The sequence below is a fragment of the Apis mellifera genome, linkage group LG11 (assembly GCF_003254395.2).
Source record: "Apis mellifera strain DH4 linkage group LG11, Amel_HAv3.1, whole genome shotgun sequence".
In the NCBI taxonomy this organism is placed as follows: Eukaryota; Metazoa; Arthropoda; class Insecta; order Hymenoptera; family Apidae; genus Apis; species Apis mellifera.
In genome coordinates this window covers 6,704,760-6,720,562 of record NC_037648.1, presented here as the reverse complement: position 1 = coordinate 6,720,562, position 15,803 = coordinate 6,704,760, and the positions used below count along the sequence as shown (strand labels likewise).

Sequence of the window (15,803 nt, the reverse complement as noted above, 5' to 3'; positions counted from 1 at the left end):
TATAATATTTTTGTAAAATAATTTTAATATTATTTTATTATATTAAATTATTTAAATAAATTGTACATATTTATAAAGTATTATAATCGAAATAAACAGATTTAAATTTACCTTTTAAAATAAACAAAGATATAGACTGTTAAATATACATTAATATCTGAATAATTTTGTGATCAACAATAAAAAAAATCGATTACAGAATCGAGAGAGCGTGCATAATCATAAATTTGAAAGAAAGAAAAAAAAGAAACATACCGCAAGGTAGATCATCGTGTAGGCCGAGAACGACGAATGTCCTGAGGGAAAAGATAATCTGAAACGATCAAAGTTATAAATTATATTCTATCAAATAAATTTCTTTCCGTCATATAAGAACTTTTTCTTTTCTGCATTTTTCAATTTTTTTCCCCTTATTCTTTTTTATTCAACTTAAAACTCGTTGATATTAGTCAAGATTTCAATTAATCAAAAGCTCAAGTTTGGAAGTAGTTTAATTCGAAAATCCAGTTCAAAATAGTTAAATATTAATTGAATTTAAATCTTTCGAATGCAAGTAAGTTAATTTGAAATGATAGATATTTAAAATAACATTGAAAAGTTTCGTTAGAATATATATTATAATAATAAAAAAAGTTTTAAATGTTTAAAGTTTTATTTTTAATACATTCATATTTTTATTTTATATCATCATTTTAGTTCATTGTACATCATAATTTTTATCTTTCATATTTCATATTGCAGTATGTTATTTCACAAAATAATATTTTTAAAAATTTCGAAATTTTTTATTATTAATTTATTTTTTTAATAATAGTAAAATGATTTCAATTATTTAATTAATTTAATTAAAAATTAAGCTAGTTGAAAACGAAAACAGAAACTTAAAAAAATATTTTAAATCAAATAAAAAATAAAAGTTTACAATTGATGAAATAGCAGCTACATAACTTCAATTCTTGCAAATTCAATTTTTTAGCATCAAAATTGATTAATCTGAATAAAAGTTTGTGGTAGTAATCTTTATTTTTTTGCTTTAAACTTATTGATTATTATTTTTATGATTATTATGATATATTTTTGATTTGAATATTTATTTATCAAATTTTAAAAAGATAATATTATTTCTAAATCATAAATAAAATAATGATTTGAAAATAAAATATATATAAATAAAATTTATAAATATAATTTGATATAATATAAAATTTATTATAAAGTAAATTTGTAACAAAATTTGTAAAATATTTTTCAAAGTATTTTTTTTTAAACAATTGACAATTTTTTAAATTAAATGTTTAAAACGACATTAAATGACATTAAATGTTTGGAAAGATTAATATTTTTAAAATATAAAATATTTAGAGGATGAATTTTTAAAAGATTTAATAAATCTTATTTCTTTTTAATATAATGGTTGAGACCCTAATTTGTTTAAAGATAGAAAAAATATCTCAGAAATTTCTATCTAATGGAATGGTATATTAATTTTTTGTAATATTCAAAGTTATAATGTCGAACTCAACAATTTATTTCAATTTCTTTTTATTTTGTATAATTAAAAATTTATAGAAATTCTTTTCTTAAAATGGAATCTTGATTGATAATATAAAATCTCATAGTAAAAAAAAAAAAAAAAAAACAATCAAATTTCGTCATCAGTTGCTTTTTCAGAACAATATTTCAAATTAATTAATTATTAAAACTAATATTAATAATAACTATCAAAATTAATTCTTTGATTTTTAAAAATTTAATTATCATACATTCTATCATTAAAAGCAAAAATTTTTCAAAACATAGTATTATATATCATTTTGATATCTTAATAATTCATATGAATATATTGTGATATATAATTTCTAAAAAAAAATGGAAATGATTTTATATTAACAGAAGAATTAAAATCAAAAAATAATAAACAAAAATTGATTTCTTTTTAATTATTTAAATAATATAAAAATATTTAATACATAATAAATATTATATGTATTTTTAGTTTATTTACAATCATAAATAATATTAACTTTTCGTTTATCTGATTAGAATCCAATCTATCATATACGACATTCAATATATTAAAATTTTTAAATCATTTAATTAGTTAATTGTAGTCATACATATTTTATTTTAATAACATAATAAGATTATTATTCTATTAAATATATTCAATTAAAATTTTTCTCTATTCAACTAAACACACGTATTCCGTAATGGAAATCTATTAATTTTATCATGATTAATTCTTGGGCGTATTTCATGGCGATTACAATCAACCAACATATATCCTGAAGCGTGGATCGTAATGATTTGGCGGAAGATAGGAATATGAGTACGAACAGAAGAAAGGGAAAAAAAAAAATAAGAGGAAAGATATAAGAAAGAGAAAAAAAACCAAAGACTCAGTAAGCTTCTATCTATAAGAATAATTGCCCATCAAAAAACTGCACCTTTAATTAGACATTATCTGTCCTTTCCTTGTATTTATCTTTTCCTCTTTTTTTTTTATATTTTTCCCCCTTCTTCATCAACTCAATATTTGCCAATCAGAATTATTCAATCGTTTTAGTGTTTGTCACCCATTTTATTTCGGTCGATTGTTGAATAAGCAATTCACTAAAGAAAATAATTTTTTTTTTCCTTTTTCTCTTTATTTTATTAAAAACTACTTTCTAATAATTGAAGTGTTTGCAAATAAATAAGAAGATTCCATTTTTATATATTTTTTGTTATATTTTCTATCTTATTAAAGAAATTTTATTTGGTACAAAAAATGATCAATTTTGAGTATTATAGTCTTGCAATATCCAATGCAGTGAAAATGCAATTTTATATGTATCAATATAATAGAAGTGATATTATCTATATAAAAAACAAACTTTTAATGACTGATTGTTATTTAGCTTTCAAGATTAAATACTATGCAATAAATATTAAATTTAAAGATATTTTAGAAAGATATTAAAAAAAGTTATTAATAGTTTTATATTAGAACTGAAGTAGACAATTTGTCGTCGAAGTTGATTTAATATAGATTAAAATATTTTATTGTATTAGGGAAGAGTAACGTAAAGAGTATAGATAAGATAAAAATTAATCTTTAAGATAAAAATAAATCTTTTAAATAAGTCCTGGATTATTAGAAGAGACTACTCCAAAAGCCAAAATTTTTATAAATTATTGACTATAATTAGAATCAAGAAATAAAAATAAAATATAGTTATAATTATAATAAAATACGAAGTTTATCATGATAAAAATTTTAGAAAAGAAATTTTATTTGAAATTTTACATAGTATATATATAGTAAGTAAAATACAATTTTGGTTCATTTAGTATCATTTGATTTAATTTTTGAATAGACTAAAAATTTATAATAGTATTAATGATTTCTATATGGAATAAAAATTTTTCATAATCTAATGATTTTTTAATAAAAATATTAAAATTGTTTAATAATAATAAAAAAAATCGATATTGAAGAATTTTCAAAAATTTTCTTTATTAAGAATATTTGTGATTAATATTTATATTGTTTATTTGAACAAAAATTTAATTTCAATAAAAAAAATTTTAAAAAATAGAAAAATAAAAAAAATAAAAAGTTTATTTCTTCAAATAAATTAATATTTACTTCCTTTATTTTTTTAAATATTATTTTAAATCATTTATATCTTTATTATAAATATGTATTAATTATTTCAATATAAATATTAATTTTTACCTATCGATGTAAATTTTAAAAAACGATTCTAAGAAATTCGAAGGAAAAAAAATTTTTATTTTTTAAAAAATAATTCACATTTCTTATATCATAATTTAAAAACTAAATGCTTCGAATTAATTCACACATTTAATAAATACTCGTATTGAAGGAAGCTTGACTAAGCCTGCCATTATCCAAACAAATTCAACACTGACAAACGAGATCTAGTTCCCTAAACGTAATAAGATTACAGTTTCTAAAAAAGAACTACAATCTTAACGGACATCGAATTAAACGATTCGCAGAAGACATATTGCCGAATCTGAGTCGTTGGTAGAAAGGAAGATTGGGAAATGGTGGCCCATAAGTCCCCTTTGGTTGCAAGAGTTAGAGGTTGAGATGTATGAATGAATTCTCTGTCAGTCTTTTATCGTTGATTCCTCAAATCTTTCTATACATAAAACTGTCCCAACTCACACTAAGGGCGTATGACCTGCGATACGCTCGAATACGTCTACATCGTCATTCAAAATTAAAGAACTATCTGCTCAAAGCATAAATTATAATGTTTATTAAAAAATTTATTAATCTTTTTTTTATTTTATAATTAGTATAAATTTATTCGATTTCGTTTATTAAATTATAAAGCTTTCTTGAAAAATATTTAATATTTTAATTTTTATAATAGCATAGTTATTGATATTTAGAGATCTATTTTGAAAATAAATTATGAAATGGAATATTCGATTAATCTTTTATGTTAAATTCTATGGAAAAATTCTCGTAAGATTCGATGTAAAATTCTCGTAAGAGTCGTTGGAAACCAAATTGAAGGATATTTTATTTGAAATAAAGATGAAAAAAATAACTTGAAATAATAAATTATACTTTATTTTTTATTTTATTTTAGATTTACTTTATTTTAGACATAAAAAAAATAATTTTATTATTAAAGTTATTAAGATTAAATTATGAAGAAAATAATAAGAATATAATAACATAATATGTTATTATACTTTTTTAGAAAACATGTAAAAATCTATATTTTTTACGTAATATTAATATTGACATCAGAAACTATTTTTAGAAATGATTATTTAAACATTTATGCAAATATAAAATATAAAATTAAAAAATTACTTTAATTGAATAATGAAATAATTTAAAAAAAAATCATTTATATTTAAAGAAACTAAGTGTCATTATTTAAAAATCTAGTCAAATCCAATATTTCTTATAATAATTTTAAAAAGATTATGTTAAGACTTATTTTACGAATGATGATTTCATAATGACATCATTCTTTATTAGCAAATTAACTGCTACTAATTTGTATACATTACTTCATATATGAATGTCTATGTATATTTAAATCTGTGATCATATGATAAAATTTTAATTTATCTGATTTTAAATTTGCCATTCAGTGATTTTAAAATCATGAACAAAATCATAATTTTTTTAAAACTTATAATTAATTTTTGTTATTCATTAAAACAAGAAATCTCTTTGAAAATCAAAAAATTTAATTCAAGTTATCGAATCTTAAAATTTTTTATTATTTTTGTCATTTTCTCCAATCATATATTCATAATTATTTTCAAATTCATAATTATCTTAGATAACTTACAAAAATATTGTAATGAATTATTAAATGAATTTAAAAATAGGAATTTTTATTTAAATAATAATAATCCAATTAAGTATTTGAAATTTAAATTCATTTAAATTTTTCATTACACTAATTTATATAGATAAAAAAATAAAATATAAAAATTAAAAATTTTGTAAGAAAAAGATTTGGTTATTTTTATGATTGAATTTGAAGAATTTAATGAAAAAAAATTCTAAGTTTAAATCTAAAAATTAAATTCTGATTCTTTTGATTCAATAAAAACATTTTTGACTAAAAAAAAAATCATTTCTGGAAAAAGTACAATATTTCAAAAATAACAAATACATTATAATCATTTTAAATTTATAATTTATTTAAAACTTAACAATAATATTATTATTTAATAATTATTTATTAAATATATGAATTTTAAATACTAAGATTCACATGGCATTCAAAACGATTGAACGGTTTCTAACTTTTAAACGATAATGTACAGCAAACTGGCTACCGGTAAATAAAGGTCCGTTCTTTCTCTCGTACTTACGATAACAAGCTACTACAATCTTCTCGACGACACACGAAGAAAGAAGAAAGAAGAGAAAAGAATGAATATAATTTTTGATTATAAGCCTCATTAGGAACAATCTTTTTTTTTTATTACTTGATTTGTTTAATTACGCCTTTTGACTGATCGAGGTTATCCGGAACCGGAAATTAAGCTGTTGAGTCTCTATTATCTTCATCATTTACTTTCTTTTAACGTGTCGTCAATAATTATCAATATTGAACAACACGTAAAATATTGAGTATAATTATTGTAAATTATGTACTAATATTACTTATTTTCATTTGTCATTGAATTGTAATGAAATGTCAATAATAGTATTTGATTAACATAGCGTTAAGAACTGTGTAATTATATTTCAATCATTTTAATTCATATATACGATGAAGTATATAAAACATGAATATTTTCTAAAACATAAAAATATAAATGATATCAAAGAATGACAATAATTTGTTAATAATTAATTAATTAATTAATAATTTTTTAAAATTATATTTTAAATATATAAAATATATTTTAATATATAAAAAATATATATATAATAATATATACATAAAATATATTTTAAATATATTTTAAATATATATATATATTTTTTGCATTTCAAAACATGAAAATTATTATTTTGTGAAAATTATTTTAATAATTCTATATTCCAATATTAATTTGTTTTTTATTTGAATAATTATTAATTATATCTTAAAAACAGAGAATAAATTATTATAATTAATTTTACCATATTAATTAAATTTCAATTAATAATATATATAATAATATATAATAATAATAATAATAATAATAATAATAATAATAATAATAATAATAATAATAATTATTTGAATTTGAAATGTGAAGTAATTACATAAATATTATATTTTTTATTATATTTTACATGTAGAGTAATCATTAATTTATTCATATTTAATCAGAAAATAGTTAATTTTAATTGAAAATTAATTGAAAATTTTTAAAAAAATTTTTTATTTATTTTACTTAAAAAACAAAATTTTAAATGAAAAAAATTTTATTCTATATTTTCGACTTATTTTTTCACGTAAAATAACTTCATTTATACTACTACTTTCAAAATATCTTGTATATTATTTGAAATTTTATTAATATAAAAAACATTGTAACATTTTATAATACTTCTTATATTCTTAATATTAATATTTTCTAAAATCCCAATTTTGTACTACTTTGCTTACTCAAAAAATAAAATTTTTCGAATACCTTTTTTTTTTAAATTTACATTATTTTAAAAACATATTTGTATCAATTATTTGAATAATAATATAACTTAATAGGCATAACTTTTTGTTACAATATATTAATATCATTCTTTTTTTAAAATTACAAAAAAAAATAAAAAAATTTAGAAGATTGAGGTAATACAATTAATAAACTTAGAGATTTAATAAGGTTATAAGATTTTTTTTATTGAAATCTGCTTATTTGCATATAAACTTTGCATTCAACAAAAAAAAAAAACTTATTTTCTGTTGTGATCCTGTTTGACATGTTTATATATACTTATAACACCATACTTATCACTGACATTTGATATTATGCATCAACTTTCATGCATAATTATATATAGCGAATTATTATATAAAAAATTAATATATCAACTTTCACGCATAATCATATAAGGCTGGATTATTTATATTCATGTTAATGGCAAAATAAAAAATATTACCAGTTCCAATAAGAATACTAATGATAATTATGTGTTATTATCTTATTTTGCATTCTTTATATATATATATTCCAAAGATACAAAGAGATTTGCACTAATATTTATGACATGTTTTAGAATTTAGAATTTCAAATATATCATAATGATACAAAATATATCATAAAGTTACAAAATATTTTATATATATTTATATATTTTATATATATCGAACAAATTTATATTCATTCTATCATTTTACATAATTTAAAATATTATAAAATTATTAAACTAATGCTTATAAATTTATAATATAATTATAAAATAAATAAACAAAAAAAACTTTAACAAATTTTAAAGTATTTAAAAAGCTGTTATTTTTTTCTATAATTAAAAAATATATACTATGATTTTTTTAACAAAATTTATAATCATTATGTTTATCATACAATTTAGATAGATTTAGATTTATAAAAAAGAGGAGAGTGAAATATGTGAATATTTCGTGAAAATAAAAAAAAATTAAAAAATAAAGCATTTTCTTCATAAATTAGCTCTATTAAAAAATCAAACTAATTAGGAACCCTGATTTGTGTTATGACAAAATGAATAGTTCTTAAGTTAAAATCATCTTTTACTTTATTTGAAAAAGAAATTTATTGTTTCATTTTATTAAATAATTAATATTTAGAATCGAATTAAAAAATCAAAATTATATAATTATTTTGTAGCATATTTAATGAAAAAAATTTTTTGCATAATTTTTGAATAATTTGTAACATCATAAAAAATTTATTAATATAAATTTTATATTTTATATTTATTAATATAAATATAAATTTTTTAAAAATTGAAATATTAAAAATACAAATTTTATTCATCCATAAAAAGCAAAAATTTGATTCTGTTATTTTGTTCAATTTAATTTAAATTTCATATTTAAAAAAAAAGAGAAAAAATTCAAATGATTTAAAGATAATTTTTATTATTTTTGTTAAAATATATAAACAATAATATAACCAACAAATATAATTTTCAATTATTATATTATTTTTCTTACTTTAAAATTCAATATTATTCGAAAATAATATTGAAAATAATTTTTAAATAAAAGATACTATTTTCTATGCAATCTTTTTTTTATTTATAATAAATATTAAAAAAATCAAATTAAAAAGGAATGTACTATATAAATTAATAATCTCTGTAATAACAATCAAATATACTATCTAATTTAGAAGCGTTTCCATAATTATAGAACAAAAACCGGAAGCTTAATGCACTCTCTCTTCCTATTGTTCAATCGTTGAGAAAAGAATTGTACGCTTCCAGAAAATTATACGCTATCTATAATCTTATATATTCAAAGAATTATACTTCGAAATTATAGACCCTGTCAACTATAAAATTAAGTCTACCTATTCGAAAATAAATCACTACCATTAAAAGCTCGATGCATTTTGACAAATGACTGATTTCGGTGAAATCAATTTAAGCTTCACAAACAAATGGACAGAATGACATTTATACGAGAATATTCTTAAATTCTTAGTCTATAAAGTAATAAGAATAATGATAGCTTATCATTAGAATATTAGAAAATTAATTAATTATATTTGAATTTATTATATAAAGTAAATTGTATGACATAATTATTCATAAATTCATTATAAATTATTTATTGATGAAAAAAAATATATTATACAAATATTTTTATATACGTATTTTAGAAGAAGACATAATTTAATTAATTTAATGTTATTAATGTTATTAATTTTCTCACATAGCAGAAATTTAACTTTGTTTTAATAAAATTGTTTTATTAAATGAAATCATGTATATTTTAGTATACTAATTGATGCAGTTCATTATTTTCTGTAGAAAACTCTGTAAAATGTTTTTAAATTTCTTCTTTTATTCGAAATATAATTTTCTATATAATATAAATTGTAAGAATATTAAAATTTACTTAAAAAAATTATTAAAAATGACTTTCTTTTTTTTTTTTTATGCTTTGTATCATCATGATGTTGAATTTTGTTTTATGTAACAATAATTTACATTTTTAGTATTATCATAAGTCATAAATAAATATCCTAAAAAATAAAATATCCTTTAAAAAATCCAAACAAGATTATTCATTGATTAAATCTAAAAATAAAAATAAAAATAAAAATTTTTAAACGGAAAATTTTTAAAGAGAAGAATTTGAAATTATTTTTAAATGATTTTTAATTTTTACACAGAAAAATAGAATATAATAATATCAAAAAATAGAATATAACATAAAATTATGGCTATATATATCTGAAATACATTGTTTAATCTTATATAATCTTATATATAATCTTTTATATTATCTTATCTATAATCTTTTTAAGTTTATAATAACGCATAAATAGTAAATTTAATAATTTTATTTAATTTTATTTAATAAATAATTCTGAACTTATTTATAAATGTATTATTTAATAAAATTCAAAAGAAACATATAAATAAAATAACTATAATACATATCTAAATGTATATTGATAATTTTACTTAAAATAATCTATATTATTATAAAATGACATAAATTCTTTAATTCTAAATAAAATAAATAAATACTTATAGATATATAAATATTTGATTAATTCTACACTAAGATTTTTTTATTATTAATAAATATTAACAATAATATTACAATTAAAATATCAATAAAATATTACTAAAAGAAAAAAAATTAAGATAAATATATTTCTTGATTGTTATATTGGAAGAATTAGAGGTGTCTAAGGTTAATAATGCATTCAATTAAAAATTTGAAATCCTAAAATGTTTTTCTAAACTAGAAAAATTCAAATTTATATTATTAATAAAAATATTAAAGAAAAAAAAATATTTTAAAATTTATTAAATATTTTTATTCACATTCACATATTTACAGAGAATATTTACAAAAAATATTTTTAGATATTTTTTATCTATATGATAAATTATGAAATATTCGTTTTATTTTTATGTATATAAGAAAATTCCAAATCTTCTTATTATTTGAATTTTATATAAATTCTTCTAATAATAAATTTGCATGCAATTTATATATAAATTTTATCGATTTATATAATTAATACTTATATGCCAATCTATATGAAAATACACGGGAGAATCACGATCAATTACAGCCTACAAAAGATGTAAATGTCAATCAAACATAATAACTGTAAGAAAGGCTAAATTTACATAAGAGTCTGCAAACTTTAATTTCACAACTACATATGGAATATTGTAAATGATACATTCGATTCTGTGAATTGAAATTCTAAATAATATATATATATATATATATATATATATATATATATATATATATATATATATATATATATCATATATATAGATATATAAATTATATTATGAATCATTCAAAATCATTTAATTTTATTTTATGAAATTTTATTGTATCTTATGCTCACACTTTGTTTAATATTCTATGTGAGTATCTAAACAATGAGAAATCTATTCATTTATTATCTAAATATATAAAACAAATATGAAAAAAAATATATATCGAATAATAATTTAATCTAAATAAAATATTTATTTTTCGTTTCAATTGAAACACAATAAATACCAAAAATGATTATATTTCATTTTTTTTCTCTTGTTCTTAATATATATATATATATATATATATATATATATATATATATATATATATATATATATATATATATATAATACATCATATTGTAATAACATTAAAATTAAAATTTATTTATTCAATGTACTTCTTATACTAATCTATTATCTAAAATATTTTTTATATAACCATTATAATCATTATAGTCATATACTTTTATATTATTTTAAAAAATAAAAATTTATTATTCATCTCATACCACTCAAACAAATAAAAACATTTGTCTCCACTTATTTATCCATTTTCAAATTTCTTCTTTTTCCAACTAACATCACATTGTTGAACTCACTATGTCCAATCATGGAACGACTAGAGTAAGGGGGAAAAATGCGAGAATACGAATGTTTAATTCGTAGATAGCATTGTAGCCAAAATGACAATGACTAGGGTGTGTTCACGATAATTCGTCCGTGTAACATTGTTTTCGTTGCGAAGAAAGGATCCGTGGCCACGATTCGGATCGAATCCCGTCCATACGAATACACCATCGTTGCACAAGGCCCCCCCCTCATTGTCATTTGCCGCCGGTGGCGGCCCCTTTTTGCTCGTATCCATTGAAACCGGCCTTCGAGCCACTGGCTCCGGTAAAAAAGCACGACGAAATTCCGTTGCGATTGAACTACTAGGTCGACTCACACAGGGCCACCGGGCAATAATAATAATAATAATAATTCTAACTCCGATCGAATATATTCTGGGATCAAAATGATTATCGAAGCAACGAGAAGCAGCAAAGAGAAGAGCAAGGCAACGACTTTGCGATTTAATGGAGAGTAACGGAGGTCAGACATAAACAATTGAAGTGTTAGTGAAATTATGTTTTGAGATATTCGATGTTGAAAATTTCTTTTATTTGTGGATATATATTATATTTTATATTTTATAATTTCTATATTATTTATCCAGAACATATGAAATATACAATCGATGTAATTCATTTTTAATATACACTCGTTTGAAATTTAATTTTCTTAAATTTTATAGTGTCACATATGAAGAAATTACAAATTTGGAATATTTAAAGAAAATTAAATCAATCGATTAAACGATAGAATAGTTAAAAAATGTTTATAAAAATTTAATAGAGTACAATTATGGTCAATATTTTAATTCCGTATATATATAATAATCAATATAATATAATAATAATAATATATTAAAATTTAATTTCAAATAATTTTTTTGTATTTTTTGTCCAGAAAGAATAATTTAAATAAAATTTTAATATTTCTAATTCTATTTCTATTCTATTCATAATACAGTCATACAGATATAACATCAGGATAATTTATATAAAAACTAATATTATTTATTTTGAATATGGATATAAATTATATAAATACAAATATATATATATATATATATATATATATATATATATATATAATACAAATTATATAATACAATTTATAAAATATGATTATAATTCTATGATTTATTCTATAATCTAAAATTTTATCTAAAAATGCAATAGTTAGAAAAAAAGCTTTTATCAAAAAAAATTAATTCCTAACAATTCTAAATTTCTTTTATTAATGTTTAATAATATATTATCGCATATATTACAGCATATTTTACTGGTTCTACAAAGAAAATAACCAAGAAAATAGATGTCAACAATATTTCACTGGATTACAACATTATACTGAATCTAATAAAAAAATAGGAATTATATTGCAACAGTGAATTCCTGTGAAAATATGTAATCTGTAGAAAAATAGCAACAAAATGCAATAGAATGTTATTTATCTATACTAAAAATCATGAAAAACGTGTACACAAGTTTAGTTGATTAATCACATAGTTTATGTTAGATTGATATATAATGAATAATATTTCGAAATAATCAACGTCAATAAATATGATTTTTTTCCACTTTTTTTTCAAGTGAATGTTTTCAAAATGATATAGAAAAAATGGATTTTTACAATTATATTAAATTATTAATATAAATCATTGTTTCGTTATCAATGATCAAAATATCGACGAAATTTTTTTTTAAATGAAATTTTTTTATTAAATTATACTTAAAATAAAATATAATTAAATATACTTAAAGTATAAATAAAATATACTTAAAAAAAATTAATTTATACATCCTCGAAATTATATCATATTACTGCATAATTAAACTATCTCATGACAAATATTATGAATAATTATAATATATTTTAAAATGAAAATTCGAATCAAAAAATCTAAACATCTTTAATTTCATCAAATTGCTCCATAATAAATGCCGTTTTAAGATAAACGATATTGATAAGAATAATTTGAGTATGAATATTTTTAATTAAAAATAAAATTCGAATTTATATATTTTTATAATATTGGATTAATAAATATATATATATATATATATATATATATATATATATATATATATATATATATATATATAATAGCATATTAGAACTTTTATATTTTTAGCAATATATTTTAGAACTTTTATATTTTTATTTAATTAGAATTTTTAATAACAAATTTCTTAATAAAAATAAAAATCATCTAAACAAATACGTTTTTACTATTACCTTAACAATATCTTAATTTCAATCTTGTAAAAATATAATTATTTCTGTTAATTTTTTTTTTTTGAATAAATTTATATTTATAAAAAATATAACATAATAAATTTAATATAATAAAAAAATAGATATAATAAATTTAATATAATAAAAATATTCATATTCTTATTCCATATTTTTTGATCTCTTTTCTTTTTCATGTTTCATATTTGTTCTTTAAACGAATTTTTCATCAAAATATCAGTTATTGAGATATTGATCTTTATAACCATCATGCAATGTTGTAATATGAAGATTATATTTGTATATTCTCGATCATTGTGCATTGATAGAATGATAAAGAGAATACTTAAATCAGATAGAAAGCCATAATTTTGATTATATTCATAAATATAAATGTGATAAAAATTTATTTATAAAATATGCAATTAATGTCAATCTTGTCGGTCTCAAATCTTTTATTTTGGTGATTATTATAGAATCTTGATTAACAAGCTTAATCGAGAGTCATGTAATTTAGATAATCAAGACTTGTGCAAAAATTTATTTGAAATATAAAATAAGTTCGTTATAAGACAAAAAATATATTCTTTTTTGCAATATCATCTACTCATTTACATTTTTATTTCATTTTTTATTTAAAAAAATTTTGCATCACAATTATTTGTATTTTACGATTCTTTCTATAAAAAAAAGTATAAATATCGAAATTTCGATATCGAATCGAAATTTTAGTTGATCGAAACCATGGATAATCACGATTAATAGAGGTTTTACTATATATGAATGTAAATATTTTGTATAGTCGATTTATAATAATTTAAATTTTACCAAAATATAAAAATTTAATATTTATTACCTTCTTGTAAAAATGAATATATTAATTAAACTTATTTATCATCCGTTTCTATTTTGACTATTTCTCCTTTATATTTATATATCTTTTATTAAAATAAAAATATACATATAAAAGATTTTTCATATAATTGAATACAATTTCTAACATGAAAAAAAAAAGACTTCATTAAATTAAGAATTAATTAGATTAGAAAACGTTTTTAATTTGAATTTTGATAAAAATGATCAAAAATTTTTTTGATGAAAAATAATTATATTTATGTCTTATTTATAAAAAAAGTTTTACAAAATTCAAATTAAAATATTTTCGAAACTATATAACGAATTTTTTACTTATATTTTTTTCGAAAAATAAAAAAAAAATTAATTAATACAGAAAAATGTATGTATAATATTTAAAAAAAAATAAATAAATAAAAATAACTTTAAAATTCTTAAAATATCTTTATTTTCAGTGTATTTACCAAATGTTATATCAAAATATTTAACTGAATAATTTAAATACATCATACTATCATATATTTCATGTTTCATGTAAATTTTCATTATCTATAAATAATATATTTAAATGTTTATTATTACAAATTAGCAATTCTAATGTATTCAAATTTAATATCTAATGTAAGTATTCATAAAAAACATTTAATATCGATTTATTCGGAAATGAAAAAAATATCATCCTACGTTCTTACGTATTCTTTCTGTACGCACCTAGTGACGTAAATATATGAATCATTGGAATTTTCTACTTTACTGTATTCCTAGTATATATAAAGAAGAATGTGGATATTCAATTAATTTTTTTTTTGCATTAAAATTATTATAATAGTTAATTATGATTATTATGATATTTAATTTATAATAATATACTATAAATAATTACAAAGTAATATATGTATTTTTATATTTTATATTATAATTTCCATTATGTACATAATTTTTTAATTTTTCTTTTAAATATTTTTAATTTTTTAAACTTTGATTTTAAATTATAAATATTATATTGTTATTATAGTACTATATCAATTTTATATTAAATAATTTCGAATTGGATTGATAGATTCTCATTTTATAAAGAAAAAAAGATTTTACTGTATTATTCTACTGTAAATTAAATTTTTTATTATTTAAATAATTTTTAGATAATTTTAAAATGATTATTTAAATAATA

At 18.0% G+C, this 15,803-nt stretch overlaps 1 protein-coding gene across 6 annotated transcripts in view; it reads right to left on the bottom strand.

Annotated features, from left to right (window-relative positions):
• Positions 1 to 15,803, bottom strand: part of LOC724942 (putative phosphatidate phosphatase) — a 102,606-nt gene that overhangs the window by 26,692 nt on the left and 60,111 nt on the right. For all 6 annotated transcript variants that reach the window (XM_026444091.1, XM_026444095.1, XM_026444093.1 and 3 more), the window contains one exon: positions 256 to 313. In XM_026444091.1, coding sequence (XP_026299876.1) covers positions 256 to 313 — 58 coding nt within the window. The remainder of the gene's footprint in view (positions 1 to 255; positions 314 to 15,803) is intronic.